Source organism: Crotalus tigris, unplaced genomic scaffold (assembly GCF_016545835.1).
Source record: "Crotalus tigris isolate CLP2741 ecotype Arizona unplaced genomic scaffold, ASM1654583v1 scf7180000023652.331455, whole genome shotgun sequence".
Taxonomy (NCBI): Eukaryota; Metazoa; Chordata; class Lepidosauria; order Squamata; family Viperidae; genus Crotalus; species Crotalus tigris.
Genome location: NW_024100099.1, coordinates 231,793 through 259,136, shown reverse-complemented (window position 1 = coordinate 259,136; position 27,344 = coordinate 231,793). Strand labels below are relative to the sequence as shown.

Below are 27,344 nucleotides of genomic sequence, written 5' to 3'. Positions count from 1 at the left end.
AGTGGCCTGGGACCATTTTTTGCACTCCACTGGGGTCACCTGATCAAAACTCAAATATTTGGCAACTGATTCGTATTTATGACGGTTGCAGCATCCCAGGGTCACGTGATCCCCTTTTGCAACCATCTGACACGCAAAGCCAATGTGGAAGCCAGATTCACTTAATAACCGTGTTACTAACTTAACAGCCGCAATGATTCACTTAACAACTGTGGCAAGAAAAGTTTAAAATGGAGCAAAACGCAACAACTGTCTTTGGGCTCAATGTGGGCTCATAAGTTGAGGACTTCCTATAATCACTGAAGCCCAAGTGGCTGTTTAAAAGCTTGAACACCCTGGCTGTAGCTTGTTGTTTGTTCTCCAGATTCACTCTTTTCTAAAAAAAAAAAAAAAAACAAACTTAGATTCCTATATTTTCTTTTGGCATTTATAAACTTTTGCACCTTAAAGGTTATTTATACTACAGGTAACAAACAGCTAGAAAAACTGAATTCAAGAAAATAAAATGAAATTCCGAGCCATTGATGTGTCTCAGAGTAGCAAATCTATTATTCTCTAAGGCTGCAAGGACATTTTTGGTTGAACACCAATCCTTTTAGAAGCATGCGATAATTGCATTAACTATAGGTATCCCATAATTTAAACACAAAGGTTTTAAAACTTAACTATGCAACAAAGTTTCTTCATTTTAGGGAGATTCCCACAAAAACTCAGGAAGTAAAAGAAGCCATATCCAAAACAGCAGATTTCACCTTAAATCTTGCTATTATTAGAGTTGTTTGCACAGTGACAGCTGTAACTGAGATCTGGGTTGACATTTAATATAGAATCATGTTCAATTTCAGAGATCAGGGATCATAGATTCTATTGCAGTAAATTCAAATATATATATATATATATATATATATATATATAATAAAACAAAAATCAAACTCATGCATAAAATCTACTTTATATATAAGGACAGGAATATTAACGATTTGAAATCATGCACAAGTAATAGCTGAGTTGCAACTGCTGTAATATGAATCACTTGCAAGTATCTAAAAACGTAATGTATTAGGCTATTAAGGAAACAAGCAGCAGAAAACAGAATTTTCGCATGGATTGATGAATATCTTAAAATAAATTATTTCACCCTCTCTGTCAATCCGGTACAATGTGTTACTATGAAAAATTGCCTTTAGGGACTTTTTAATTAATATGGGCAAAATCAATAGAAAGCAAAATGAGCAAAATAAAACAGAAAATCATTAAAGGTTTTTTTGTTTTTTTGTTTTTAAATAACACTGGAAATTATTGAAAAAGCCACAGGGGAGATAAAACTTATAAAACTTTGGAGAATGGAAGCAGCTAAAAATTGTGACGATATGCAGAACGCTGCCTCTAAGTAACTGGGAAAATAGGGCTAAGGATTGTGTTTTTAAAAAAGGGAGTATCTGCCGTTCTTAAATTGAAGGAAAGTTTAATTTCCTTTTTCTGGGTCTTCCAATGCTGTTTGTTTGTTTATTGCAGAAGTTGAGGAACTTTCAAGAGTTATGCTAGCTCACTCATAAAATTGTTATATAATTATATATCACAAATATAGTGGGCTTCCTAATCTGAATTATTATTTAAAAGGATTTCAGCTGAGACATTTTGGGTCCTACTGCAAATCAACATATTTTCACAGTGGGAACTCACATAATTTCCATCTAGTAAACAGAACTCATCAAAAATTTATTTGGTTTTTAATAGCAGTTCTATGTAACGCAAATAGAATGGTTTAGCAGATAAACCTCATGAACATATTAGCCCCCCCCCAAAATTATTCGTATATCTTCTTCATTTACTGCATTCCTAAAACATTTTAAGGCACAGAATATTTTGGATATCTTTGTATTCTTTGGCCCACCCCAAAGATACTAAAAAATTTGACAATCCAAATTACCGAATTGAATTGCTGCTGTAATTTTTCATTGGCGTAATTGATGCAGAATTGTTCAAAGCTATTATATTCAAAGGTTTCAAACCTGCAAAACAAAAGAATATTCTTAGACAAAAGCTTCAAAGAATAGTTTCTGGGAAAAAAATCATTAATATTTACAGATTAATTAGTATACTATTTTTATAAGTCACCCTGGGAATCTAATTTGAGAGAGTTTTAAAATGAAGTTCCCATTTTGGAAATATCAGTGAGACCTTAACTTAGTTTTCCCAATCCAGAGTCTTACAGATGCACAGATAGCTATCACAGGACGCAATTCTGGATCTGTAATTCCAACATATTTGGAGAACATTATATTGGGGAAGAAACGTTTAGGCTAACATCTTCAGCAATCCCATTGCTCACCCTCTCTTAGAATCTATATTAATTCCAAATTTCAATGGCTAGAACACTGACCTAGTCCCTGGGTCACAGGAACCACAATTTTAAATTTCTCACAATGACACTAGGACAGAATCAAGAGATTAGGCAAAATTTTAAGTGCTTCTCAACATTCTAATGTTTTTTACTGTATGAAGTCCAATCTTAGAATTCACCAGATTTTTAATTGAGCAGCATTTTACTTTTTTTCCCCAATTAAATTTTTGTGTGTGTGTATATGTGTGTATGCCTAGATAGATATAGGTAGGTAGATAGATAGATAGATAGATAGATAGATAGATAGATAGATAGATAGATAGATAGATAGATAGATATAGAGATATAGAGATAGAAACAGAGAACATTTGAAGGCAGCTGTACAACACCATTAAAATATTTTATGAGACAAGTTTGAATAGTTTATTATTTTGGGTCTGACAAAATCCTGAGCAAGATCTATAGAGGAATAATACCTCTGGATACAAAAGAAATGTTGAAGAATCAAAAGGGAAAAAATGAGATTCTTTCTATTGAAATAAGAAAGATTATCAGACAATGAAAGCCTAATTACCAGACTGCTTTCATTAGACCCCATATAGATAAAGGGCTTAAAATAGTTCTGCGCTGTCATTTTAAGGAGATCCACACATAACTCTACATTAATATACAGGCACCTTCTCTTAAAACTTCCATTTTTTTTTTCAATTTTATCAGATTAAGTACTCCTCGGTTGTCAAGTGTAACAGCTTAACTGAAACCAACCAAGGAAAATGAAAGCTTAAGATAATACCATTACATTTTATGGTTTTTAAGCATGTTGCTGTAACGGAAATCCAATCTCCTGTTTTAAAATCGATTCACAAAATGTCTTTCTCGAGATACAGTTTAATACCCTCGCCTTGCATTCTTTTCAACTACGGCTTTGATTTGGGCTTTGCTTTAACGGATCTGATTCCTATCTATTGTCAAATAAAGTGGGAACTCAATTGCTTCCCGCTACCGTATGAAATCAAACACCGAAACATCCAGAGATCCCAACTTAACTCTTCCCAAAGTCACTCGTCTGAATCACACTGTGCCATTAAATCCAGACCTCAGCACACAAAAGGCAAGCTCTCTTCCCGTCTAACGGCACCAAAGGTTTGTAAGCCATGCTGATAGGGAAGGGAAGGGGGAATTCTCTACAACAGGGGTCCCCAACTCCAGGTCCGTGGACCAGTACCGGTCTGTGGCATGCCAGCAACCGGTCCGCACAGACAAGCAAAGCCCCATCCGCGGGATGCAGGCAGCACACAAAACCAGGCACCCTCCGGTCTATGGGAAAAACCTCTCTCCACGGAACCGGTCCCTGGCGCCCAAAAGGTTGGGGGCCTCTGCTCTACAAGGATACACCCCGGAATGGCATTCTCTAGGCCCAGGACAGGAATCCAATTGTGTATGAGTCTAGAGTGTGGAGCGCATCCCCGCTTCTTAGCCGAGGGAGCCAGTGTTCTCCAAAGACACTTCCGTGCTCACGTGGCTGGCGTGACTATACATGGAACGTTGTTACTTTCTCACCAAAGTGGTACCTATTTATCTACTTGCCTTCGCATGCTTTCGAACTCCCAGGTTTGCTGGGGCAAATAACGGGAGCTCTCCTCACTGCACAGTGCTCAGGTCTCCAAGCTGAGCTGTCAAGCTTTCCAATTGACAAGCTCAGCAACTTTAATCACTGAACCGCTGCGCCCCTTTTAGGCAAATGCCCCTGGATGGGGGGGGTCACTGCCCAGAGTTGCTCTTTGAGGAAGATGGGCAGTTTCTAAACATCAGAAAAATCCCCTTCTCACCCCTAGGAATGGTCTTGTCTTCCTCGGTCTCAGGTCCTCTACCAGGGTCTGGGAGTTGGAGGTTCTGCACGGTACCTTAGCTGTTCTGATTTTGTTCCTGGGACCCATCAGAGCCCAACTTAGGAGTCACAGCCACAACCACTTTGGCCCTCCGTTTCCACATTCGTTCAACTTCCTCTTTCAGCCTCTGGCACTTCTCCAGCTTCTCCTTCTTCCCGATGGTGCTGTCCCCTGGCGCCACTATGTCTGTCCCCACTGCTGTCTTCTGATCCTTGGCTACTACCACAATGTCTGGCTGACCGGCTAGCGCAGTGGTGGCGAACCTATGGCATGGGTGCCAGAGGCGGCACTCAGAGCCCTCTCTTTGGGCACGCGTGCCATCGTCCCAGTCCTAGGCCTTCAGCTGGGTTTTATGAAACCTTTTCGCTTTAGGCCTCCGCCTCCGTGTACAAAAAAAAAAAAAGGTTCAATCAATCAGTCAATTTCAGCTTCTCGCGGGAAAAAAGAGATCTCACAAAGTTGGAATTGATTGATTGAACTTTTTAGTCCCACCCAGTCTGCCATTACCATCGCAGCCACACCCACCCAATGGGCCACACCCACCCAATGGGCCACACCCACCCGGCACCCGACGATGCATAAGTGGATTTTGGGTTGCAGTTTGGGCACTCGGTCTCTAAAAGGTTCACCATCACTGGGCTAGCGGCTGCCTGCCTGCATCTGCAAGTCCCACAGGACCCTAACCCTCCTATTCTCCATGAGTTTCTGTGGGAACTCTCAGCTGGACCTGTGCAGAGTTTCCTGTACACAGTGGTTTTGCCGTTCAGGGACTGCTGCTCCTGCCTGCAGCTTACACTCTGCCACTATGTATTGGAGTGTCTCTGAGGCCTCTTTGCCATAACCTGCATCTTGAGTCCTATCTAAGGTGGTCGATCTGTGCTTCCATGGATCTGGTGCTTCGTGCCTGTGCATATATAAATTCTCTCCCCTGCCTCATCAAGAGGATGAGGATGCATCAAAGAAGCCTGGCTTTAACATTCTTACTATGAACGAGGTACGTATCTCCAACATTATGTAGCTTATCTGCTTATCTGTTCAATAAATCTCATTAAGACCAATCCGGAGGCACCTGGCCTTCTTGCCTACGAGTGACAGTAGCGGGCTTAATGCATCGGTTGGTTTCATCACAGTCCTCAAGAACTTTCCTGCTTCCTCTATCAAGCAACGAGTGGAACTCATAATAACTGATCAATAAACTTTATTAAAGCCATAGGTTTTGTAAGAAGCCACATCCAGAGGATTATAGTAACGTGGTGTTTCCAAGATCAAAATCTATATTCAAAACAACAGACAAATGCTTTTGTGCCTCATTCTTGTTTCCAACTTACGTAAGAGACCATCGGTCCCCTTCTCCTACAGTGGGGCATCCATCTTTCTGCAACAGTCACATCTGCTCCTACACATCTGCTCCTAAAATCCCAGTTGATTTTAACTGACTGCGAGAACTCTGACCCCGGAGACATGGCAGACCTTTTCTCCTGCACTCGGAGAGGGCTAGAGCAGCCCCCCGTGTTCATAACACAACTTATTACACCCAGAGAGATACTTAAGCTGTGGAAGTTCTGCAGCCTTCAGAAAAGCATCCAAGTCTGCTCCAGCTGTGCTTTACAGGATTTGAAACATATGACTTTGAAAAAAGCAACACACCCACAAATGGCCTTTGATGCCCTTTGTGCCAGCGTGCCGAGATTCCTCCCTACAAATTGCTCTACAAATTCCGAGTGTTGTTGTTATGCTGTGGCAAGTAAGAGGAAAGAGCCACACCACGTGTCACTGCTGCCATCCTGCTCCATCTAATAATCTCCACTGGGCTGATGCCAGGCTCCCATAAGCCTGGGCAGGTGGGGGGTGGGAGAGGGAGTCAACACATGGGGAGAGAATATCCAGAAACTGAAACTACACCGAATGCCTGGCAGAGGCACCGGCCAGACGGTCCCGAGGCCACAAGTGTGGGAATGGAATGTGGAGCATCACAGACCGTTCAAGAATCAGGACTGTTGCCTAAACCGTTTATGGCAATCCCACTGGGCACTAAACAGATAAGGGGGGGAGGGAGTCTGGGAAAGGGGAAAGTCAGTGGGCAGATTTCCTGCGCAAACCACAGATCCCTGGCTTGTAACCCCTCGTCTTCAGTAAACCTACTCCTTCCCTAACGACGCCGTCAAAGGCTCCTCTTTTCTAAAATGACCCAGTTGGGCCCAACACCACAACTTACTAAACTCCGCTGCCTGGAGATGGCCCTGCCAAGCAAGGAATGCCCAGAAGTACCAGAGCTGATCCTAGCAAACGCAAGCCAAGGGGCAGAGGAACGGGATCCTGAAAAGCTCGTTGCTCACCCATAGATGTCCAGCACACCAATGAAGGAATGCTGCTTGACCGTCGTGTGCAAGGCCTTGTTGATGTGCTGCACAATCCAGTTGAACAGCTGGGCGTAGATGTGCTTGGCTAGCGCATTCCTGGCATTGACGGCCTGCTGGAGGGACATGTTCTTGGTGTAGGTTTCCGAAGTGGTGACCAGCTTCCGATGGCAAAGCCAGTGCTCCATCTGGCTAAGCTCCACCCCCAGCAATCTGCAAAAATGATGCAGGTGTTCATCTTGGTTCTAGGATATAAAGAGAGACATCTGATTCAGCAGGGCACAAAGGGAGGCCGGTGTCGCCAGAGGGCCAAAAAAACCATGCGACCTTCTCATTCCCTAGTGGGTTGGCTGGAAATCTTTGATCATACATGTCAAACACAAGGCCTGGGAGCCGGATGCGGCCCACGAAGTGGATTCATGTGGCCCGCGAAGCCATCCTGGAAACAGTGAGGGAACGGCCCCCGCTGCCTTGGCCCTGGCCCAACTGGACGGGAGCCAATGTACAATTTTGTGGTGGCCATCTTGGCACTTGTCCCGGTGGACCATGCCTTGGCACTTGCCCCAGTCCCACCCCCTTCTGCCAGAGACCCTCAGATCTGTCCCACTCCTGCCCAGGCCCCCACAGGCACCCTTGACGTGAACAATGTAGAACTGGCCACGCCCACCCAGTAGGCCACACCCACTCCATCCACGCCTACCCAGTAGGCTGCACCCACTCTGGCCACACACACCCGCCCCTCCCGACGGCAACCGCAATGCTGATGCGGCCCTCAGTGAAATTGAGTTTGACACCCCTGCCTTTGATGGTCTACTCCAGGGGTAGGCAACCTAGGCTCTTTTATGACTGGTGGACTTCAACTCCCAGAATGCCTGAGCCAGCATGGGGAATTATGGCCCCCTCATGACTCGTGGACTTCAACTCCCAGAATTCCTGAGCCAGCATGGCTCTGCTTGGAAACCTCTCCCTTTCCCCTCAGCACGGCTGGCTCGGGAATTCTGGGAGTTATAAAAGAGCCCAGGTTGCCTACCCCTGGCCTACTCAAAAGGGCCTTCCTGGGCCGCTGTTTCCAGCTTCCGGCGGCACAGCGGTTAGAATACAGTATTGCAGGCTCCTTCTGCCGATTGCCAGCAGTTCATTTCTGACCAGCTCAAGGTTGACTTAAGCTTCCACGCTTCTGAGGACAGTAAAAGGAGGGCCCAGATTGTTGGGGGGGGGGATATGCTGACTCTGTAAACTGCTTAGAGAGGGTTGCCAAGCACTGTGAAAGGGTATATAAGTCTAAGTGCTGCTGCTGTTCCAACAAAGGAGCGTATTTGGAGCCCAGGGTTGAAATGAGGGATCCTTGGTGCTCTCTGAGTTGGATTGTTTTCTTGCAAACGTTTCATTACCCAACCACCCAACAGTAATGACGATGTTACCTAGTTTGCATAATGAAATGTCTGCAAGAAAACAACCAAACTCAGAGAGCACCAAGGACTTCTCGTTTCCAGCTTCGTTAGTTTGCAGCGACAAGAGACCAACATCCACCTCATGAATCACTGGGCTCCTTCGCAAGGACGTTGCTACTACGGTACTATAACCAGCCACAGACCTACCTTAAGCTGCTAACGCATCCTAAACATAAGCTAGAGATGTTTTTCCCTCTGGATCTCTTGCTCATTACTTTCTTTGCTAGTGAACGGCACAGAGCACCCAGACACCAGTAATAAAATTGGGTAGAAAAAGCACATACAGTGCATTGTTAATAAGTTTACAGACATTTCTAAAATTCTGTTTTCACTTTGCCATTATGGGGTACTGAGTGTAGATTAATGAGAAAAAAAAATGAATTTCAACAACTGTAGAACCAGGCTGCGGCACAACAAAACTGACAAAAAATGTGAAGGGGGTCTGAATACTTTCTGAGAGCGCCGTAATACTACGATACACTTATGAGGGAAATAAGTAGTCAATTTTTAAGGTCTGAGGAATTCAAAAAAGCATTATATGCCATAGGTTACCTTTTAAAATACACTGATTCATAAGAATAGATAAGTGTTCTATATATCAATATCTAGGCCACTTATCCAATTAAGCGCAGTATTTGTTAGCTGGAAAAAATCTGGAGGTTTCCCTCCTGTAAAAACAGCAGCTCGTCACTCTGCGATCCAGTCTCTGACGAGGAACTTCGCGGGGGGGGGGGGGGAATTCTCTCTCCCACCGCAACAGGGAACCTGGGCAGATGCCACGTGGGGTGTGGACCCCACCCAAAGTTTTCCAGCTCTGGCAGGCGGCATCGAAACCCACACATTTTTGTGTCGGGTTAGATATTTTTTTTTTCAGAATCTGGACATTTGACCATCCTGCTTACATTCCCCTGGGACTTTATATGGAAGTTGGTGTTACGAAGCTGCCGTGCAAGTATCGGTGGGCGGTTCCCGGCTAAGGAGAACAGGACTAGAGTCCGACTTTGATCGTTTAACAGTACAAAAACCAACAGCTCTAATTAAGCTATTTTCCAAAGCACCTGAAGGCAGGACAAGAAGCAACGGGTGGAAACTAATCAAGGAGAGAAGCAACCTAGAACTAAGGAGAAACTTCCTGACAGTGAGAACAATTGATCAGTGGAACAGCCTGCCTCCAGAAGCAGTAAATGCTCCAACACTGGAAGTTTTTAAGAAGAGACTGGACAGCTATTTGTCCGAAATGGTGTAGGGTTTCCTGCCCGAGCAGGGGGTTGGACTAGATGACCTCCAAGGTCCCTTCCAACTTTACTACTATTAAGTCCAGTGATGGTGAACCTTTTAGAGACCAAGTGCCTAAACTGCAACCCAAAACCCACTTATTTATCGCAAAGTGCCAGGGCCACATCAGCATTGTGGTGCCCTCGGGGGGGCAGGGAGGTGCTTCTGAGTGCCGCCTCTGGCACGCAAAAACTGGGGGGCGCAAAAATGGGCCATCGTGCTGCAAGGCGCAAAAATGGTTGCCGCCGCACCACAGGCTGCAGATACAAGACACTGCACCACGCAAGAATGGGGCAGGGCTAGTGAGTATCACGCGGGCACTAGCCCCGCCCCATTTGCAATGCGTGTGTGCTCGCATGCGTGCGCGCATGTAAAATGCTTCTCCCTCCCTTTTCTTCCAGTCCACCAATCGACAATGGTTGGTGACCTCTGCTCTACCTGCACTTGCTAGTCGGCCGCTTCACCTCCTTTGTGCTGGGGGGGGGGCTCCTGCTCCGGGCGGTGGTAGTGGCCTGATGCTGCTGGTGGCAGTGGCGCGCGTGCCAACAGAGAGGGCTCTGAGTGCCGCCTCTGGCACTTGTGCCATAGGTTCGCCACTAATGACCTAGTCAAAAGGAAAACACAGTCCCTTCCGACTCCGTTATTCTGTACAGGCCGTCCTTGACTTATGACCACAATTGAGCCCCAAATTTCTGTTGTTAAGTGAGACATTTGTTGAGTGAGTTTTGCCCTGTTATACGACATTTCTCGCCATGGTTGTTAAGTGAATCACTGCGGTTGTTAAGTCAGTCACACGGTCGTTAAGGAAATCTGGTTTCCCCTTTGACTTTGCTTGGCAGAAAGTCACAAAAGGGGGTCACGTGACCCCGGGACACACCAAAGGTGATAAATACAAACCAGTTGTCAAGTGTCTGAATTCTGATCACGTGACCATGGGGATGCTGCAAAGGTCACAACTATGAAAAATGGTCATAGGTCACATTTTTCAGTGCCGTTGTAAGTTTGAACGGTCACTAATTGAGCTGTTGTAAGCCGAGGACTACCTGTATTTCTGAACAAGTCTGAGACCAGTTTGCTAGGGCGGAGGGAGAGCAACTGTCCTAAGGCCGCACTAACACCCGGGGTCCCAGTTTCTGACCTGAGGCCTTAACCGCTACACCAAATCGGGTCTCCGTTATTACTTAAAAAGAAACATAAAAAGGAATCCTATTTTGCAAGACTGCCAAATCTCACAAGATCTCTGTATTTCTCATGAGACCCCAGAAGCCAATGCAAAAAACTTGATGGGATTTAGATTATTTTGAAATGAAAACTATTAACAAATGCAGGGTGGGGGAAGATTAAAATTGCACAATGAACGTTGTGTACTCAGGAGAATCCTGTTTTGTAATTGGAAGGACTGACAATCCCCATTTATCGCACTAAAATTGTGTTGGAATGACTACCGTAAGAAGCCTCCGTTAGCGCATAATTGTTACACTGGCAATTCTCAACCAAAGGAAAAGGCCTCGGAGGATTGTAATTATGCAAGGAGTGTAGAAGACTGTAGAAAACTTTTCTCTGCATCTCGTGCTTTGCTGCGTTTTTCTGATTAACTAAGTTAGTGGGCAGATCGACCATCTAGAATTATGGATGCATTTCCATAAAACAGGATCAATATCATGAAGGGCAGCAATACTTGAAAAGAAGATCTGCTTATGGACTCGGGATGTCCAAGCCTAAGAATTAAAAACAGGCCACTGGGTTTAAAACATTGCAAAGAAGGTTTTAATATTTGAATTAGAAAAAAAGAAAACACTTCAGCTGATGATCACGGAAACACATATAGATGGTCCTCAGCAACTTACAACAGTTTGTTTAGTGACTGTTCAAAGTTACAATGACACTGGAAAAGTGGCTTAGGACTGTTTTTCATGCTTAGGACCACTACAGCACACACACACACACACACACACACACAACCAGTCACGTTAAACAAAATGGGGATGATTGGCAACCAGCTCACCTTTACGAGGGCCGCAGTATCTCCTGGGGTGAAGGGGTCCCCTTTGACGGCCTTTTGGCAAAATCAGTGGGGAAGCTAGATTTGTTGAACAACTGTGTTGTTAACTTAACAACTGCAGTGATTCACTTAACAACTGTGGCAAGAAAGGTCACAAAATGCGGCGAAACCCATTTAACAACTGCCTTGCTTAGCGATGGAAATACTGGGCTCAGTTGTGGCCGTACGTTGAGGGCTAGATCTAATAGATTAATCAGCAACTGCCATCCCACTTTATCTGGCTGGAACAGGGTGGGGGGCTGAGTGGGAGGCTAAGCACTGTGTTCCAGGGGATGGAGTAAGGGCTATAAAAGTCCGGCCAAAAACGCCTTCCTTCCACGCTCCGTCTGCACGGTGAGAAGGAAGAGGCATCACAGACCCTCAAGGTCTCAAGGGAACTAACGCCCTTGACAGGGGATAGAATTAGGTCAGGACTTTACCTAAAATTAGACGTGCATTGCCACAAAAACTGCACTGCCCTCTTAAAAGGAGCCCTTGCCGTTTAGTAGGCTCCACTTGCCTTACACAATCAAAGCCCTGCTTCTTTTTGATGTGCACCGCATTAATCGGAAGATTAAAGAACAAAAAAGCCGATCTAAAGAGAGTTCGTCTTTGATGTGTAGAGCACCTTATGCGCCCACTTAAAAACATACCGTTATGCTGCAGGATTCTCCATCACGTTCAGAACGAAAATCCACGTTTCCAAGGTGCAGGATGGCAGCGAGTATTTTAAAAATGGTCGTCTGATAGGACTCCTTTACTCCTGTAAAAGAGGATTGATATCCAATTTTCAAGTGCCTGAGCAGCAATCGCCAGCAGTCCCGGCGAGCATGACATACGACGAGGGATGCCGAAAGGCGGATTTTCAGCAAAATCTGGACCGTCATAAATTGCCCATCCCGGGACCACAAACATCACAGTTTAGGGGAAAACGGAAGCTGCCTTCTCTTTAAATTGGGGATGGTGGACCTATACATTTTGGGTGACATGCCAGCATTCGCCAACTCCCAACTACAGCGGCAGGCAGTCTTTGAACCGGGCCCTGAAAAAGTGACTTATGACGGGTTTTACGACCACTGTAGCAGCCTCATGCTCACATTATCAAAACTGGGGCGCTTGGCCACTGGCCTGTATTTGTGAGAGTTGCAGAGGCCAGGTGATCACCCTTTGTGATCTTCCCAGCTGACTCCCAACAAGCAAAGTCAATGGGGGAGGCCAGATTCGCTTAACGACCGCATGATTCACTTAACATCTGCAGTGATTCGCTTAATTGTGGCAAAAAAGATCTCGCTGAATAAGTTGTTCAGCAACAGAAACGTGCTTGTAAGCTGAAGACAACCTATATTTCCGAATAGACACCCTTTTGTTGCATGATTTTTGGAGGCTGGGGAAGCCGTGCAAGAATTGGGTATGCTCTTACGCAGCCCCTGGAAGTCCCACAAGAGGGTCTGGGCTCTTGTGCAGCCTTCACCGCCTCCAAAAATGAATTTTACTTGTATTTCATTTTTGTCATTACTGATGGTAATGATAGCGCCACACATGACTGGGCCGTATATTTTTTATAAATGAATGAATGAATGAATGAATGAATGAAAGAAAATGCAAAGAATTATTTCTCTTGTGCTTGGGGGGCCTGTGTGTGAGACACACCAGCAGAGTCAAGATTAGGCATTTTGATATTTGATATGCCAAGCTCAAAAGATTCTCCATCACTCCTTCTATTCCCATGTTAGCCCCTGAATAGTGACTGGCAACACAAGAACCCACAATGTGAATAAGCAGCAAAAAGAAATTACACTCTAGAAAAGGGCCAAAGAAGGGTCTTCACAGAGCACCCAACCACAGGGGTGTCCATACACACTTACACACTTTTTTAAGCACAACACAAATGGCACTAAGAAATCCTATCCTACAAGCAGCACTGCCTAAGATTTACTTTCTAACCTCACGCTGCTCCTTACAGTTTCTGCCAATACTGAATACTGAAGATAAATACATTAAATATTAAATATGTGCAGCTTATCAAGCAAACCAATTATTTAATTAAACTGGTAACCTATAAAAGTCTTAGCAAAGCTCATTGGACAATATACACAAGGTATACACCAGAGGTCTTCCAACTTGGCCCTTTTATGACTTGTGGACTTCAACTCCCAGGATTCCTCAGCTAGCATGCGTTGGGAGTTGAAGTCCACAAGTCATCAAAGGGCCAAGTTGGAAGACCCCTGGTTTACACTGATGTTTGTCCAACTCGGCAACTTTAAGATGCATCTGGCTGGGGAATTCTGGGAGTTGAAGTCCACATGTTAAGTTGACAAATCTGAAAAACTTTACACTGTAGGGATCTTGATGCTCTCTGAGCTTGGTGGACTGACGATGTTACCCAGTCTGGTAATGAGACGTCTGCAAGAAAACCACCAAGCTCAAAGAGCACCAAGGACCCCCCAGTTCAACACTGAGCTACAAATATTCTCTTCTATCGAAACGTAGCAATATTGTGAAAAGTTCCTGAAGGGTAACTCTAAATCTTTGTGCAGGATAGCTGTATCTGCCACAGGTTCTCCTAGGAAGCAGCCCAACGTGGCACGGAGCCCTTACCAAGCAGGGCGAAGGCTTGCCTCGTCTTCTCAAAATCCTCCGCATCATCAACTCCTTCAAGGGACGTGTCTCCTCCCAAAGAGGTGTAGAAAAAGTCTTTGGCATCCACTGGGAGACAAAGAAGCAAAAGCAGGTTAAGGGGGGGAATGCTTGGGCTTATGTCACCTTTCCCACAAAGTCTTGGCTAAGCCTGACACCTGAGCCCACCAGGCAGGAATCTGTGTGCACAATAAGCACAGGAGAATGATGCATCACACCTCATCAGCTCCACCCAGGACTCAGTCGGTCCATTTCTGGTCTTCCATCACTGTCATTTGAGGCAATTCTTTAAACTCCCATTGGCTCTTCAGTAAGCCAAGAGGTGGTGGTGGTTGTTGTTAGTTGCGAAGTCGTGTCTGACCCATCGCGACCCCATGGACAACGTTCCTCCAGGCCTTCCTGTCTTCTACCATCTTCTGGAGTCCCTTTAAGATCACTCCCACTGCTTCAGGGACTCCATCCGGCCACCTCCTTCTCTGTCGTCCCCTTCTTCTCTTGCCCTCCACCTTTCCCAGCATCAGGCTCTTCTCCAGGGAGTCCTTCCTTCTCATTAGGTGACCAAAGTATTTGAGTTTCAACTTCAGGATCTGGCCTTCTAAAGAGCAGTCGGGGTTGATCTCTTCTAGGACTGACCGGTTTGAACACCTTGCCGTCCAGGGGACTCGCAGGAGTCTTCTCCAGCACCAGAGTTCAAAGGCCTCCATTCTTTGGTGCCCAGCCTTTCTTACGGTCCAACTTTCACAGCCATACATTGCAACTGGGAAACCCATGGCCTTGACTATATGTACTTTTGTTGGCAGGGTGATGTCTCTGCTTTTTAGAATGCTGTCTAGATTTGCCATAGCTTTCCTCCCCAGGAGCAAGCGTCTTTTAATTTCTTGGCTGCAGTCCCCCTCTGCGGTGATCTTGGAGCCCAGGAAAATAAAATCTGTCACTACCTCCATTTCTAAAGGATATCAATCCTGACTGTCCTTTGGAAGGACAGATACTGAAGCTGAAATATTTTGGCCAGCAAATGAGAAGATTTATTGGAAAAGACCGATGATGCTGGGAAAGATTGAAGGCAAAAAAGAGAAGGGGGTGGCTGAGGATGAGACGGATAGATAGTGTCATTGATGCAACGAACAGGCATTTGGGCAAACTCTGGGAAATAGTGGGGCCTGGAGTGCTGTGGTCCCTGGGGTCATGAAGAGTCAAACAGAATTTAGCAAGTAAACAACAACAAATCAGGCTTATCTCTGATTGGTGACCAGGCAGAGGCTGCATTAGGAGTAATCTCATCCAGAGCTTAGAGATCTCTGAGTTTCCGAGATCAACCAGATAGGAGATGGAACTGTCAAGCACCTGTTCCTTCCTTCTGGATCTATAGGACAAACCAGTGGGGCCATTTTAAAGGGCCCACTGCCCATGCACAGGTCTAGGGCAGGGGTCTTCAAACTTGGCCCTTTTATGACTTGTGGACTTCCACTCCCGAATTCCTCAGCCAGGCACATAATCCTGGGAGTTGAAGTCCACAAGTCATAAAAGGACCAAGTTTGAAGACCCCTGGTCTAGGGCATCCATCCACAATTTCACAAGGCTCTGATTATGGCAGATGTTAATATTCTGCAACTACAGATCACCTGCTCCAAAGTGAAGACTAGGGCTAGTTTGTGCCCAACTCTGTGTGTCAGGGCCACAATTACAAGCCACAAGTGCATGGATGCCATGGAGACCTGACGTCTCCCTTAGAGAATGGAAACAGAAAGCAGCAAAAGCCTGGGGAACCTCAACACTGTTCCTGGGGCGATTTCAAAATGGTTATGTTAGACTGCAGTCTGCTTATGTTGTTTCCTAAAACCAATTCTGCCGCTGTTTGTGCAACTTCCTTCTTTCTCTAGACACAGTTCTTTTTCTTGGAAATGCTAGGCTCCACAAATTTATTATTTGGACTTTCAGGAATTATTTGAAGGTAAAAGTAAAATACAAGGGAGCTTTTTCGTTGGGGAGGCTGAATTCTGGGTACAAAATAGCCGGCTTACCTAGTGAGAGATCCTTCAGTTCTGGGAGAGCCGCAGAGGCACACAGCTGGTAGAAAATGTGATAGTTTCGCTCACCGGCTGCCTGAGAGAGAACACTGGTTTACTTGCAGAGAAATGAGCCACAGTTAATTAAATATCATTCAGCCTCATTTCTGGAGAGCTTGTGATACTGCAAATTAAGGAGCACTTTATGCCTATCGCCTTGCAGGTGGTCCTCGCTTTACAACCATTAGTAGGACCTGCAACTGAGTCCCTTTCCTCTTTCTCTAGAATTATTCAAACTCAGATTTCACACACATTTCTTCAAGGTAAGAATGGATTTTTTTAAAAAAAAAATATTATCTACAATTAGCTTTGATCTAGATGAGTACTAAGTAAATGGAAAATAAACTGGCAGTGTTCCGATTATGGTTGTGGAAGCGTGTGAGGGTCCAAAAGCAGGGTCCTTAGAACTCATGAGGGACTGGTTATCTTCATTCCCTAGCCGAAGGACGGAGGCTGGAGAAGGGCCCCTACAGGCCTGGGATTTCCTAGAGGTTTCCAATCCATCAACCAGCCAGGACTGATCCTGCTTAAGTGTCTGACTCAGCGTGTCTCTTCTAATTAGGATCTAAAGGGAGATGTTATGTACGTCTCCTTGATCTCAAATGGACAAAGCAGAAACAATGGAGGGATAAAAACACAAAGACACAAAGCTCAAGCCTTGGTCCACAGTTACAAATAACAGGTTAGCTCTTCACTTACCACCACAAATGAACCCCAAATTTTCCTTGCTGAGCAAGATGGCCGTTAAGCCAGTTTTGCCCCATTTTACTACCTTTCTTGCCACAGAAGGCAACTGGACTTTCTTTTTTTTTTCCCTTGAGTTGTTTCGCTTCTCATCCAAGAAGCTTCTTCAGCTCTGAGTGAAGGATTGGCATTCTTCAGAACCAAAGAAGCTTCTTGAATGAGAAGCGAAATGTTTTCAAGGAAACATTTGAAAATCTTTGGGACAACCGTGACCCGGATGATGCAGAGTCTCCATTGACACTTCCCTGCCCCGGTTGTTAAGTTAGTAACATAGTAGTTAAGTGAATCTGGCTCCCTATTCACTAGCTGAGAGGAGGAGATGATGAACAATGATATTCTCTCTCTCTCTCCCCCTATATATATCTATATATCTATATATCTATATATCTATATATAAATTATAATATATAAATAATAAATAAATAAATGATAAATAAGCTAACCTGGAATACAACTCTTGATTTCTCAAGCAGGTACGTCCTCATGTTGGCACCAATGATACGGTATCTTTTATCAAAGCCAATCTGAATGTATTTCCCAAAACGGCTGCTGTTGTCATTCCGGGTTGTTTTCGCATTGCCAATTGCCTTGATGAAATTAATAAAATGTTAAAAATATCCTATATTTTTTCAACAATATTCATTTATCTCACAGGTATACGGTGTAAGTAATTGCATATAACTCAAAAACCACATAAAGACAAAGGCCGAGAGAATGAAAGATGGAAATAGCAACATTTCTTGAAGATTAAGCGCTACACTTTTTAACAAGATCATAAAATCTTTTTCAGCCTTCTCCCTTCTATAATGATTGATTTTACAAGCTTGTTTTAGAGTGTTAACAATGAAGTCGGCAGCAAAGTAATTATGACAAGATTTTGTTATCATGTTTAATTAACATTCTAGATTCTCTAGATCAGCATTTCTACACATATACCGACAGCCATAGAATTTTAAGCAACCTTCAATTTCATAACAAGTACGCTCGTTATAACTAATGCAATAAAGTGTGTATTTACATGAATTTATTTGGAGACAGACTTAATGCTACAACAGACTGCAGTTTTCAAGTAAGACACAGAAGTTAACTTCACTCATTCTTTGACTTGTTTGGTTTTGGCCTATTCTGTGGTGTGAATCCAGCCATTGTTGTTGGCGGACCATGGTTTGTGGTGTATTATCTTACATGGACCCAAACAATTGTGTTTTATTCAAAGAATCCTGATTTACCATAATTAGTCTACAGTTTTTGCTTTCTACAGTGTTTGCTTTCTAAGAGAGATCAATGGCAGCTTTCGGTTCTGGACACAGCTTCACTGATTGATTTTTATTTTTTTTTTACTACATGTAAAGTTGGGACAAAGCCACATATTTGCTTCTTAATAGCTCAGAATTTGAGATAAACTGATTACAGTAAAGCAATTGAATTGACCTGTGCTTCCAAAGGTATTAATGAAACTGTGCTTAGCAACTGGGCTTGCTAAGTGACCAGCAGCTTATATAACAACAGAACTTAGCAGTATACCTCTAAAAATACTAGCCAAAACTAAAATTAATAACAACACACTGGCATAGAAAATAGTGTCTTATCAAGAATTCACAACTCTGGATCTTAATTTAAGCTTTAATGAAGGCATGGATTTTGGTTTTAAAAGTTGATTAAAAGCAAAAATTATAATAACATATTCATGCAAATAATCTTTTGCTCATATTTTGTACCTTATTGGAGTTTTTGAAATATGAACAGATTTTTTTATGCAATATCCACAGGCATAGAATAACGTGGTAATAAAACTCCTTTGACAGATATTAGAAAAGGAGGAGCAAAGCTATTAAATTCTCAAGATATAAATATGTCAGTTAGTCTTTTAGTAACGTTCATTCATAGGAAGGGATCCCAGTAATTGCTGCACTTAAGCACAATGCACTTTTATGCAGTGGTGGGATTCAAATATGTGAACAACTGGTTCTCTGCATGGATGCTGCTTCCGGAAGTCCATTCTGGGCCTGGGCAACAAAAATTTAGCTCCCAGTTCTGCCAAAGGGGTGCGAACCGGCTGAATCCCACCACTGCTATTATGCCACCAGCACCCTCATAGTTATTAATTTCTCATTCAGAACACAGCCCTCCTAGTGTTACGTGGGTCAATTGGGGCCTGTGATAAGTTGCATTCACACAGCAAACTAAGGCATCGCTTGTTTTAGCATTTGTTTGGGAAAGCCTTACTGGAATGCAGAACCTAGGATCCAGTCACTATTCTTCTGCCTAAAACCCTCAAATACTAAAATTCAAGGAAAGAATTCAAGGTAAAGAAGAAAACTAATCACTACTTACACCAATAGGAAAGAATATTTGTGGCTCAGGGTTGAATTGTGGGGTCCTTGGCACTCTCTGAGATTAATGGATTTCTTGCTGATGTTTCATCACCCAACTAGGTAACACCATCAGTGCTAGAATGGAGGGGGGGGTTGCTCTCTGTTTATATATGTTACCGTCAATGTGTGAAATTAGACATTTTATAGAATGCCTAGAAAATCTATAGAATGCCAAAAAAGGGATATCAAAGTATGAAATGCTTGATATTTCACATATTTCCTAGACCAGACACGTCAAACACAAGGCCCTGGGGGGCAGATGCGGCCCACGAAGTGGTTTCATGTGCCCCACAAAGCCATCCTGGAAACAGTGAGGGAACGGCCCCCACTGCCTTGGCCCTGGCCCAGGCCGGACGGGAGCCAATGTACAATTTTGTGGTGGCCATCAATGCTGAAACACATTCAGTCTTAGCTCCACAAGGCCGTCTGGAAACAGCGAGGAACCAGCTCCTGCCATGTCGCCCCCGCCCCCTGGGTGCCTGCTGGGCAGAGGTCCCCCTTTGTGAGGAATGAAGAAATGCACCGTCGCCTGGAAGTGGCCAGCAAATGGCCCTCGCCTACTTCACACATATCTGGCTTGATGGGCTCTGGGGGAGGGGTTTCGGCAGGCAGCGGGGCGCTCTCCTCACAGTGCCGAGAGGCTGAACCGGGCAGCACAAATCCAAAAAGAAACGCGAGGCCACTCAGCTCCCAGCCTGCCCGGTTTCAGCAGGCAGCGGGGTGCTCTCCTCACAGCGCCAAGAGCTGAGCCGGGTGGCGCGAATCTGATGAGAGGTGCAATGCTGCCCAGCCCCAAGCCTGCCCAGTTTCAGCAGGCAGCAAGGTGCAAAGTTGGCGAGCTTCACACCGCCCGGCTCAACCTCTCGGCGCTGTGAGGAGGGCGCCCCGCTGCCTGCTGAAACCGGGCAGGCTGGGGGCTGGGCGGCATTGTGCAGGTAACGTTGACTCTCACGCTGCTCATGGCATCCCCTCCCCCAGAGCCCACCAAGCCAGATCTGTGAAGTAGGTGAGGGCCATGTGCTGGTGATGGTGCATTCCTTCCTCCCTCACGAAGGGTGACCCCTCCCCAGCTGCGTTTCTTGCCTGTTTTTCTCCCTCCCTATCTCAAATATTTTCCCACCACTCTGTTCTTAGGAAAGAAGGAAGGAAGGAAAGAAGGAGAGGGAGGGTGTGAGGTAAGTCCTGCCTTAGTCCTGCCCTGCTGCCCTTTCACCATCCCCTTGCCCCCTCCTCCCGGCCTATCCTGGGGGTCTCCCATCCTATTGCTAAGGAAGCTTTGGATACAAAGCGGGTCTCCTCCCATGGAGAGAGAATGGGCCTCCCTCGTACCCATCGTGAGCAACCTGGCTAAGGAGAACAAGCACAGCAGCAGCAGCCTTGAGGAGGAGGGAAGTGCAGCTGGGCAGCCCCTTGGGGAAGTGGGGCTGGGCTTGGTGCTGCGGGTGCTCGAGGGCCAGGCTGGGCATTTGACCTCTGCTGTCCAGGGCTCCCGGCAGCCCGCGCCACCAACCAGTCCCCCCCCCACTGCATGACCTGAGAGGAACAGTGAGGCTCCTCCAGTGGACCATGCCTTGGCACTTTCCCTGGTCCCCCCCCCCTTCTGCCAGAGACCCTCAGATCACTCCTGCCCAGGCCCCCACAGGCACCCTTGATGCGAATGATGTAAAGCTGGCCACGCCCACCCAGTAGGTCACACCCACTCCATCCACACCCACCCAGTAGGTCGCACCCACCCTGGCCACACACACCCGCCCCCCCCCGAGGGCAATCGCAATGCTGATGCGGCCCTCAATTAAATTGAGTTTGAGACCCCCGTCTTAGCAGATTTGTGAGAATGTTCAGCCCTCTGTGTAAATGTTTTCTGTGTGGGGTCCTTGGTGCTCTCTGAGCATGTGACGAGCCCTGATGAGGCTACCTAGTTGGGTCATGAAAGGTCTGCAGGAAAAGAAGCCAGCTCAGAGAGCACCAAGGACCCCTCGTGTCAGCCCTGAGCTACGAATAGTCTCCTTCCGTGTTTTCTCTCTCGGGGCCACCTTCCAGCTCGCTCGCTCTCCCTGTCCTTCGGCTGGGCTGACGCAGGCAGTTTCTGAAATCAGGTCACAGACGTGCAAAGGCATCAGTGCAGCCAATCAATTAAAATTAAACGCTGGTGTGAGCCGGCGAGGTCAACACGACCCTAATGTTCGGTGATGAGTATCTTAATTGAATTTCATTTTATTCCCGTACCAGGGTTTGATTTTTGAGGTGAAAAGGAAAACCTTTGGGCAATCATAATGAACTCTGCAGGGCAGCCCGTAATTCTGCCGCTGCGTGAGCTGCAGCCGCAGGACCGGGAGGAACATCAAAAAGATTTCTCAGAACGAAAACATATTTCCCCCCCCCCTTTGAAAAAGCTGCCCAAACCCTCCCCATCCGGCTCTTTAAGGGGCTGAGCTTTAAAGCCTTAGACCAGGGGTGTCAGACTCAATTTCACTGAGGGCCGCATCAGCATTGCAGTTGTCCTGGGGGGGTGCAGGGGGGGTGCGGCCTACTGGGTGGGCGTGGATGGAGTGGGTGTGGCCTACTGGGTGGGCATGGCCAGCTCTACATCGTTCGCATCAAGAGGGCCTGTGGGGGCCTGGGCAGGAGTGGGACAGATCTGGGGGTCTCTGGCAGAAGGGGGTGGGACCAGGGCAAGCACCAAGGCATTCCTTCATTCCTCACAAAGGGTGACCCCTCCCCAGCATGCACCCAGGGGACGGGGCCGACGCAGCAGGGGATGGTTCCTCGCTGTTTCCAGAGGGCCTTGTGGAGCTAAGACTGAATGGTTTCAGCATAGATGGCCACCACAAAATTGTACATTGGCTCCCGGCCAGCCTGGGCCAGGGCCAAGGCAGCAGGGGCCGTTCCCTCACTGTTTCCAGGATGGCTTCGCGGGCCACATGAAACCACTTCACGGGCCGCATCCAGCCACCGGGCCTTGTGTTTGACATGTCTGTGCTAAGACGTCTGAAAAATACCCCCTAGTAATATTGACTGACATTCCCTTAGAGCAGGGGTCTTCAAACTTGGCCCTTTTACGATTTGTGGACTTCAAGTCCCAGAATTCCTCAGCCAGACAGAGCACCCAACCACAGGGGTGTCCATACACACTCACACCCTTTTTTAAGCACAACACAAATGGTACTAAGAAATTCTATCCTACAAACAGCACTACCTAAGATTTACTTTCTAACCTCATGCTGCTCCTTACGGTTTCTGCCAATACTGAATACTGAAGATAAATACATTAAATATTAAATATGTGCAGCTTATCAAGCAAACCAATTATTTAATTAAACTGGTAAGCTATAAATGTATTAGCAAAGGCCATTGGACAGTATACACAAATGTCTCCAAGGTTTACACCAGGGGTCTTCAAACCTGGCCCTTTTATGACTTGTGGACTTCAGTTCCCAGAATTCCTCAGCCAGGCACGCGTTCCTGGCTGAGGAATTCTGGGAGTTGAAGTGCACAAGTCATCAAAGGGCCAAGTTGGAAGAGCCCTGCATTAGAAGCTACAAAATACTGTATGCTCATTGTGAGATACATCTCCACATGTCTGAGCCACAGTACCAAAATTTGCTCCTTCCATTGTCTTATGTCCTTTTAAATGACAAAGCCTGGGCTCGTTGGAACTCAGTCCCTCTGGAACTGGAGCTCTGCATAAGCAGTGCACGCAGTCTGAACGGCTTTCCAAAGGCTAGAGGCCAGGAGGCTGTGAGTTCCAGTCCTGCCTCAGGTATGAAAACCAACTGGGTGACTTTGAGCCATTCACTCTCTCTTAGCCCAACCCACCTCACAGTGTAGTTGTGATGGGGATGAGAGGAGGAGGAGCTGAATATGCTGAATATGTCTGCTGCCCTGAGTTATTTGCAAAATAATAAAGAGAGGGGATACACATACACACACACATACATGCATGCATACATAAATGCTTTAGAACATGGGTGTCCAATTTGGCAGATATCAAGTTGAGGGAGGTTGACTTGCACTGGGGAAAGGCAGCCTAAACATTAGACTATTGTTGTTAGTTGCAAAGTTGTGTCCGACCCATCGTGACCCCATGGACCACGTTCCTTCAGGCCTTCCTGTCTTCTACCCTCTTCTGGAGTCCATTAAAGCTCAGACCTCCTGCTTCAGGGACTCCATCCAGCCCCCTCCTTCTCTGTCGTCCCCTTCTTCTCTTGCCCTCCATCTTTCCTAGCATCAGGCCCTTCTCCAGGGAGTCTTTCCTTCTCATTAGGTGGCCAAAGGATTTGAGTTTCCACTTCAGGATCTGGCCTTCTCAAGAGCAGTCGGGGTTGATCTCCTCCAGGACTGACTGGTTGGATCGCCTTGCAGTCCAGGGGACTCGCCGGAGTCTTCTACAGCACCAGAGCTCAAAGGCCTCACTTCTTTGGCGCTCGGCCTTTCTTATGGTCAAATATTAGATACTGAAGCTCAATTGCTTTGTCCACTTAATGAGAAGGGAGGATTCACTGGAAAAAACCCTGATGATGTTGGGAAAGAGTGAAGGTAAAAAGGAGAAGCAGGTGGCAGAGGAGGAGATGGTCAAATAGAGTATAGGTCCTCCTGCTTCAGCAGGAGGGGTGGACTAGAAGACCTCAAAGGTCCCATCCAACTCTATCCTGTTCTAAAAAAGAGTCATTGGCACAATGAACATGGGCTTGAGAGGACTCCGGGAGACCGTGGAGTACAGGGGGGCTTGTCATACAATGGCCCGTGGGATCGTGAAGAGTTAGACGTGACTCAGCGACTGAACAACAACAGGCCTAAATGTTTCCATTGTAACACACATGTTCTTTGCACTGAACAACACTATCGCCAAAGGTCTTACCTCCATGATAGGACTGGAAGCCAGGACCTTCTCTTCAATGTTGGATTCACTGGAGGAGCCTCCAACTGACGCGAAGAACCGCATGGCGTATTTGGCCGAGACGGTTTTGCCCGCACCGGATTCCCCACTAACGATAATGGACTGGTTCTTCTCATCCCTAAACGGGGAAGGAGAAAGAGGAGACAAAGCCCAATCAACACTTCTCTCCATTCTCGCCAGCTCTGCCGTGACTGCTTCACACGGCCCGGCCTTCTTTCCAGGAACAGAGCAGCACGAGTTGATTTAGTTCGATTCCTCCCCTCCTAAAAATCTCTGCCTTATTTATAATTCACTGGCTGGAGAGCCAGTTTGGTCTAGTGGTTAAGGCACCAGGCTAGAGAGCGGGAGACCGTGAGTTCCCGTCCCACCTTAAGCATAGAAGCTGCCAAGTGACTTTGGGCCAATCATCAGGGGACGGTGAGTTCTAGTCCCGCCTTAGGCATGACAGCAGGCTGGGTGACTTTGGGCCAATCCCTCTCTCTCAGTCCTACCCAACCTCACAGGGTTGTTGCTGTAGCAAAAATAGGAGGAAGATGCATTGGATATGTTTGCTGTCTTGAATTATTTGTAAACATTAAAAAAAGGCAGGATATAGACCAGTAGTGGCGAACCTATGGCACGCGTGCCAGAGGCGGCACTCAGAGCCCTCTCTGTGGGAACGTGCGTTGTCGCTCCAGCCCCGCCTCCCCCCATGGGCCCCTCCCCAGCAGCCACCTCGGTGGAGAGTTGCCCCCGGGCGTGGCCTGCGCAGAGCAGTGCAGCCAAGGACATGGCAGCCAGGACAAGACTCCGCCCTCGTGCCCTGTCGCACCAAGATGATGCCGCGGGGCGTGGGTGGAGGGCATGGCCATGGTGCGGCTGGGCCGCCTGGGCCATCTGCTGTGGGCCATGGAAGCGGTGGGTGGCCCCGTGGGTGGGGTGGGGCACAGAGTGGGGGCAGGGCGCAAGGCAGTTTTTGGGCACTTGGTCTCTCAAAGGTTCGCCATCACTGATATAGTCAGACAGACAGACCGATCATAAGGAAATAGATCTCCACATGAGGTTTAGGGAATATCTGTTTTCTTACTTGGGAATTGTTTAAATATTAGGAAGCATTCCGGAAACCTCTGGGGGTGGGAGGGGGGGACAGGGGAAGAGCCCCTGCAGAAGGCTCTCCTAAGGCAATGCCATAAGGCCATTTTTTAAAACAGGGCACCATTTTTTATGCTATTTTTATCCTCTGCAGGCTGCAAGTCGACAGAGCATCGGCATCACCCAGAGGATGGGACCAAATATCGCGACCCATTTTCCCACCTTCACTTTTTTAGGGAAATACATTCTAGAAGTTTAAGAAGCTTAAATTCACCGTTTTCTATGACTTTCTGCAGCTTCCCAAAAGACCCCCAAATCCCGACACCACAGATATATGATTTCCCACTGGAACTTGGCAAGGCCAAACGGGGTCCTCTAAGGCTGTGAGACAGCAGTCCCAACCTTTCTGGCTTGGCGGACCGGTGGAGCAGGGGGAGAGTTCTGGGTGAAGGGCAGGTATGCACCCAGCTCCATTTACCTGAGTGGCAGGGAGGTGCCCCACCACGCGCGTAAATGGCGCTTTCCATGCACCGCTCATCCAAGTGGAGCTGCGCATGATGCTCACCCGCCACTTGTGTAGCCCAGTTCCAAAAGGGGCAACCCCGGCACCGGGCCACCGCCCGGGGTTGGGGACCCCTGCTGTGCGATGCCCATTCCTGGAGCGTAGGAAAGCACGGTCCGAAGCGATTCTAAAGTGTGTAACCCGGATACAGATTGTCCTCAAGTTAGCGCCATTTGATCCCACAGCCGTACGATCAGAATCTGGATGCTTTATGACGGCTGCGGCATCCCAGAATCACGTGATCACCCGCTGCAGCCTTCCCAGCTGGCTCCCAACAAGCGGTCAGTGGGGGAAGCCCTTAAGAACGGCCTGATTCATTTAACAATTGCAGTGATTTGCTTAAGTGGCAAAACATTTCTGACCTTGCTTGGGAATGAAGAGTCCGATCCTAATTGTGGTTGTAAGTTGAGCACCCCCTTTAAGCAGCTACTGTTTGCCTCGATCCACCTATGGTTAATGTTTTCAGTATTCTTGAGTGAAGCTGGGCCCATAAAGAGGCAAGGGGGAAGCGATCGCTCAACCACCGCTCTGCCTTCTCACGAGAGCATCTTCTGTTATTCTCCTGCTACCTGACCCTGCAAAACGGGACTTCCCCCATCCCCGCTTGGCCTAAATGCCAGCAATGTGAGGAGAATAAACAATTCAAATAAAGTTTTAATAGTAAAAAAATAAAGCCTAAGAGGGGAGATAGAAAAATGTTACAGTGGCACGTGATTTGTTTTAAATGTACTCTCCTTTTTGAAATCATCTTAAAAAAAATTATATTGCTTTAATATTAAAAAAAAACCAGAAAATAGGGAAAAGAAAAACGGAGGAAAATAAAAATAAATTACACAAAAGCAAAACGGAGAAAAAGAAAAAGGAAGTGACAGGAATATATTACATGTAGAGAATCGTTCAGGCTAGTTTTAAACATCATTAAACTTTAATCATACAGAGCAATATTGACCATTCTTTTCATAGCATCATCATAGACAGTTCATAAACACACATGGATGATTTGAGATTGCAAATCTGGGACCGTGTTCTGCTTCTGAAAATAAATTGTTTTGGTTGCTCCACCCACTGGTTCAATAAATCTATACATCCACATGTTTTATTTATAATACAGTTCTACATTATATTTGTATACAATGTGGAAATTATCCTTAAGAGTATAGTCGCATTTTAAGACATATTTGTCTTTATAATACTATATTAGTAAATTTATGGACAGTAAAAACAGAACAATAAAAAGACAAAGCCATATCAGCTGAGTAATTGTTCCCTGATGTTAGTCTTCCAACATAATTTTTTTTATTTATTTGTCAAATTTAGGCGATGCCTATCTCACTCTCAGAGTGATTCTCTGTTAACAAAAATAAAGAAGCTATTACCCAACATTTTAAAAAAATGATCTCAGGTGTCCAGCAAATGCGGGGAAAATGTAATGAATGTCCTCCGAAGACCACATGACACATACTGCCCTTAACATTGAGACATGGATGTGAATTCTTTTTGAAACTAGCTGAAGCCTTGGCAAAATTAAAAGCTCTCCCACCATTACCAAGATGGAGAAGGAAAAGCTTCTTGATGCACCAACGAGAAGTCTTAATTTTGAGGGGCGACACGGCGATCGGTTTTAAATCACGAGGA

General features: G+C 46.1%; 1 protein-coding gene across 3 annotated transcripts in view; it reads right to left on the bottom strand.

Annotated features, from left to right (window-relative positions):
- LOC120297637 (unconventional myosin-Vb-like) overlaps nt 1-27,344 on the bottom strand; it is a 213,394-nt gene that overhangs the window by 70,840 nt on the left and 115,210 nt on the right. For all 3 annotated transcript variants that reach the window (XM_039320485.1, XM_039320484.1, XM_039320486.1), the window contains exons 5-11: nt 24,038-24,194; nt 17,248-17,391; nt 16,016-16,097; nt 13,956-14,063; nt 12,011-12,120; nt 6,570-6,835; nt 1,931-2,012 (exon numbers count right to left, since the gene is read on the bottom strand). In XM_039320485.1, coding sequence (XP_039176419.1) covers nt 1,931-2,012; nt 6,570-6,835; nt 12,011-12,120; nt 13,956-14,063; nt 16,016-16,097; nt 17,248-17,391; nt 24,038-24,194 — 949 coding nt within the window. The remainder of the gene's footprint in view (nt 1-1,930; nt 2,013-6,569; nt 6,836-12,010; nt 12,121-13,955; nt 14,064-16,015; nt 16,098-17,247; nt 17,392-24,037; nt 24,195-27,344) is intronic.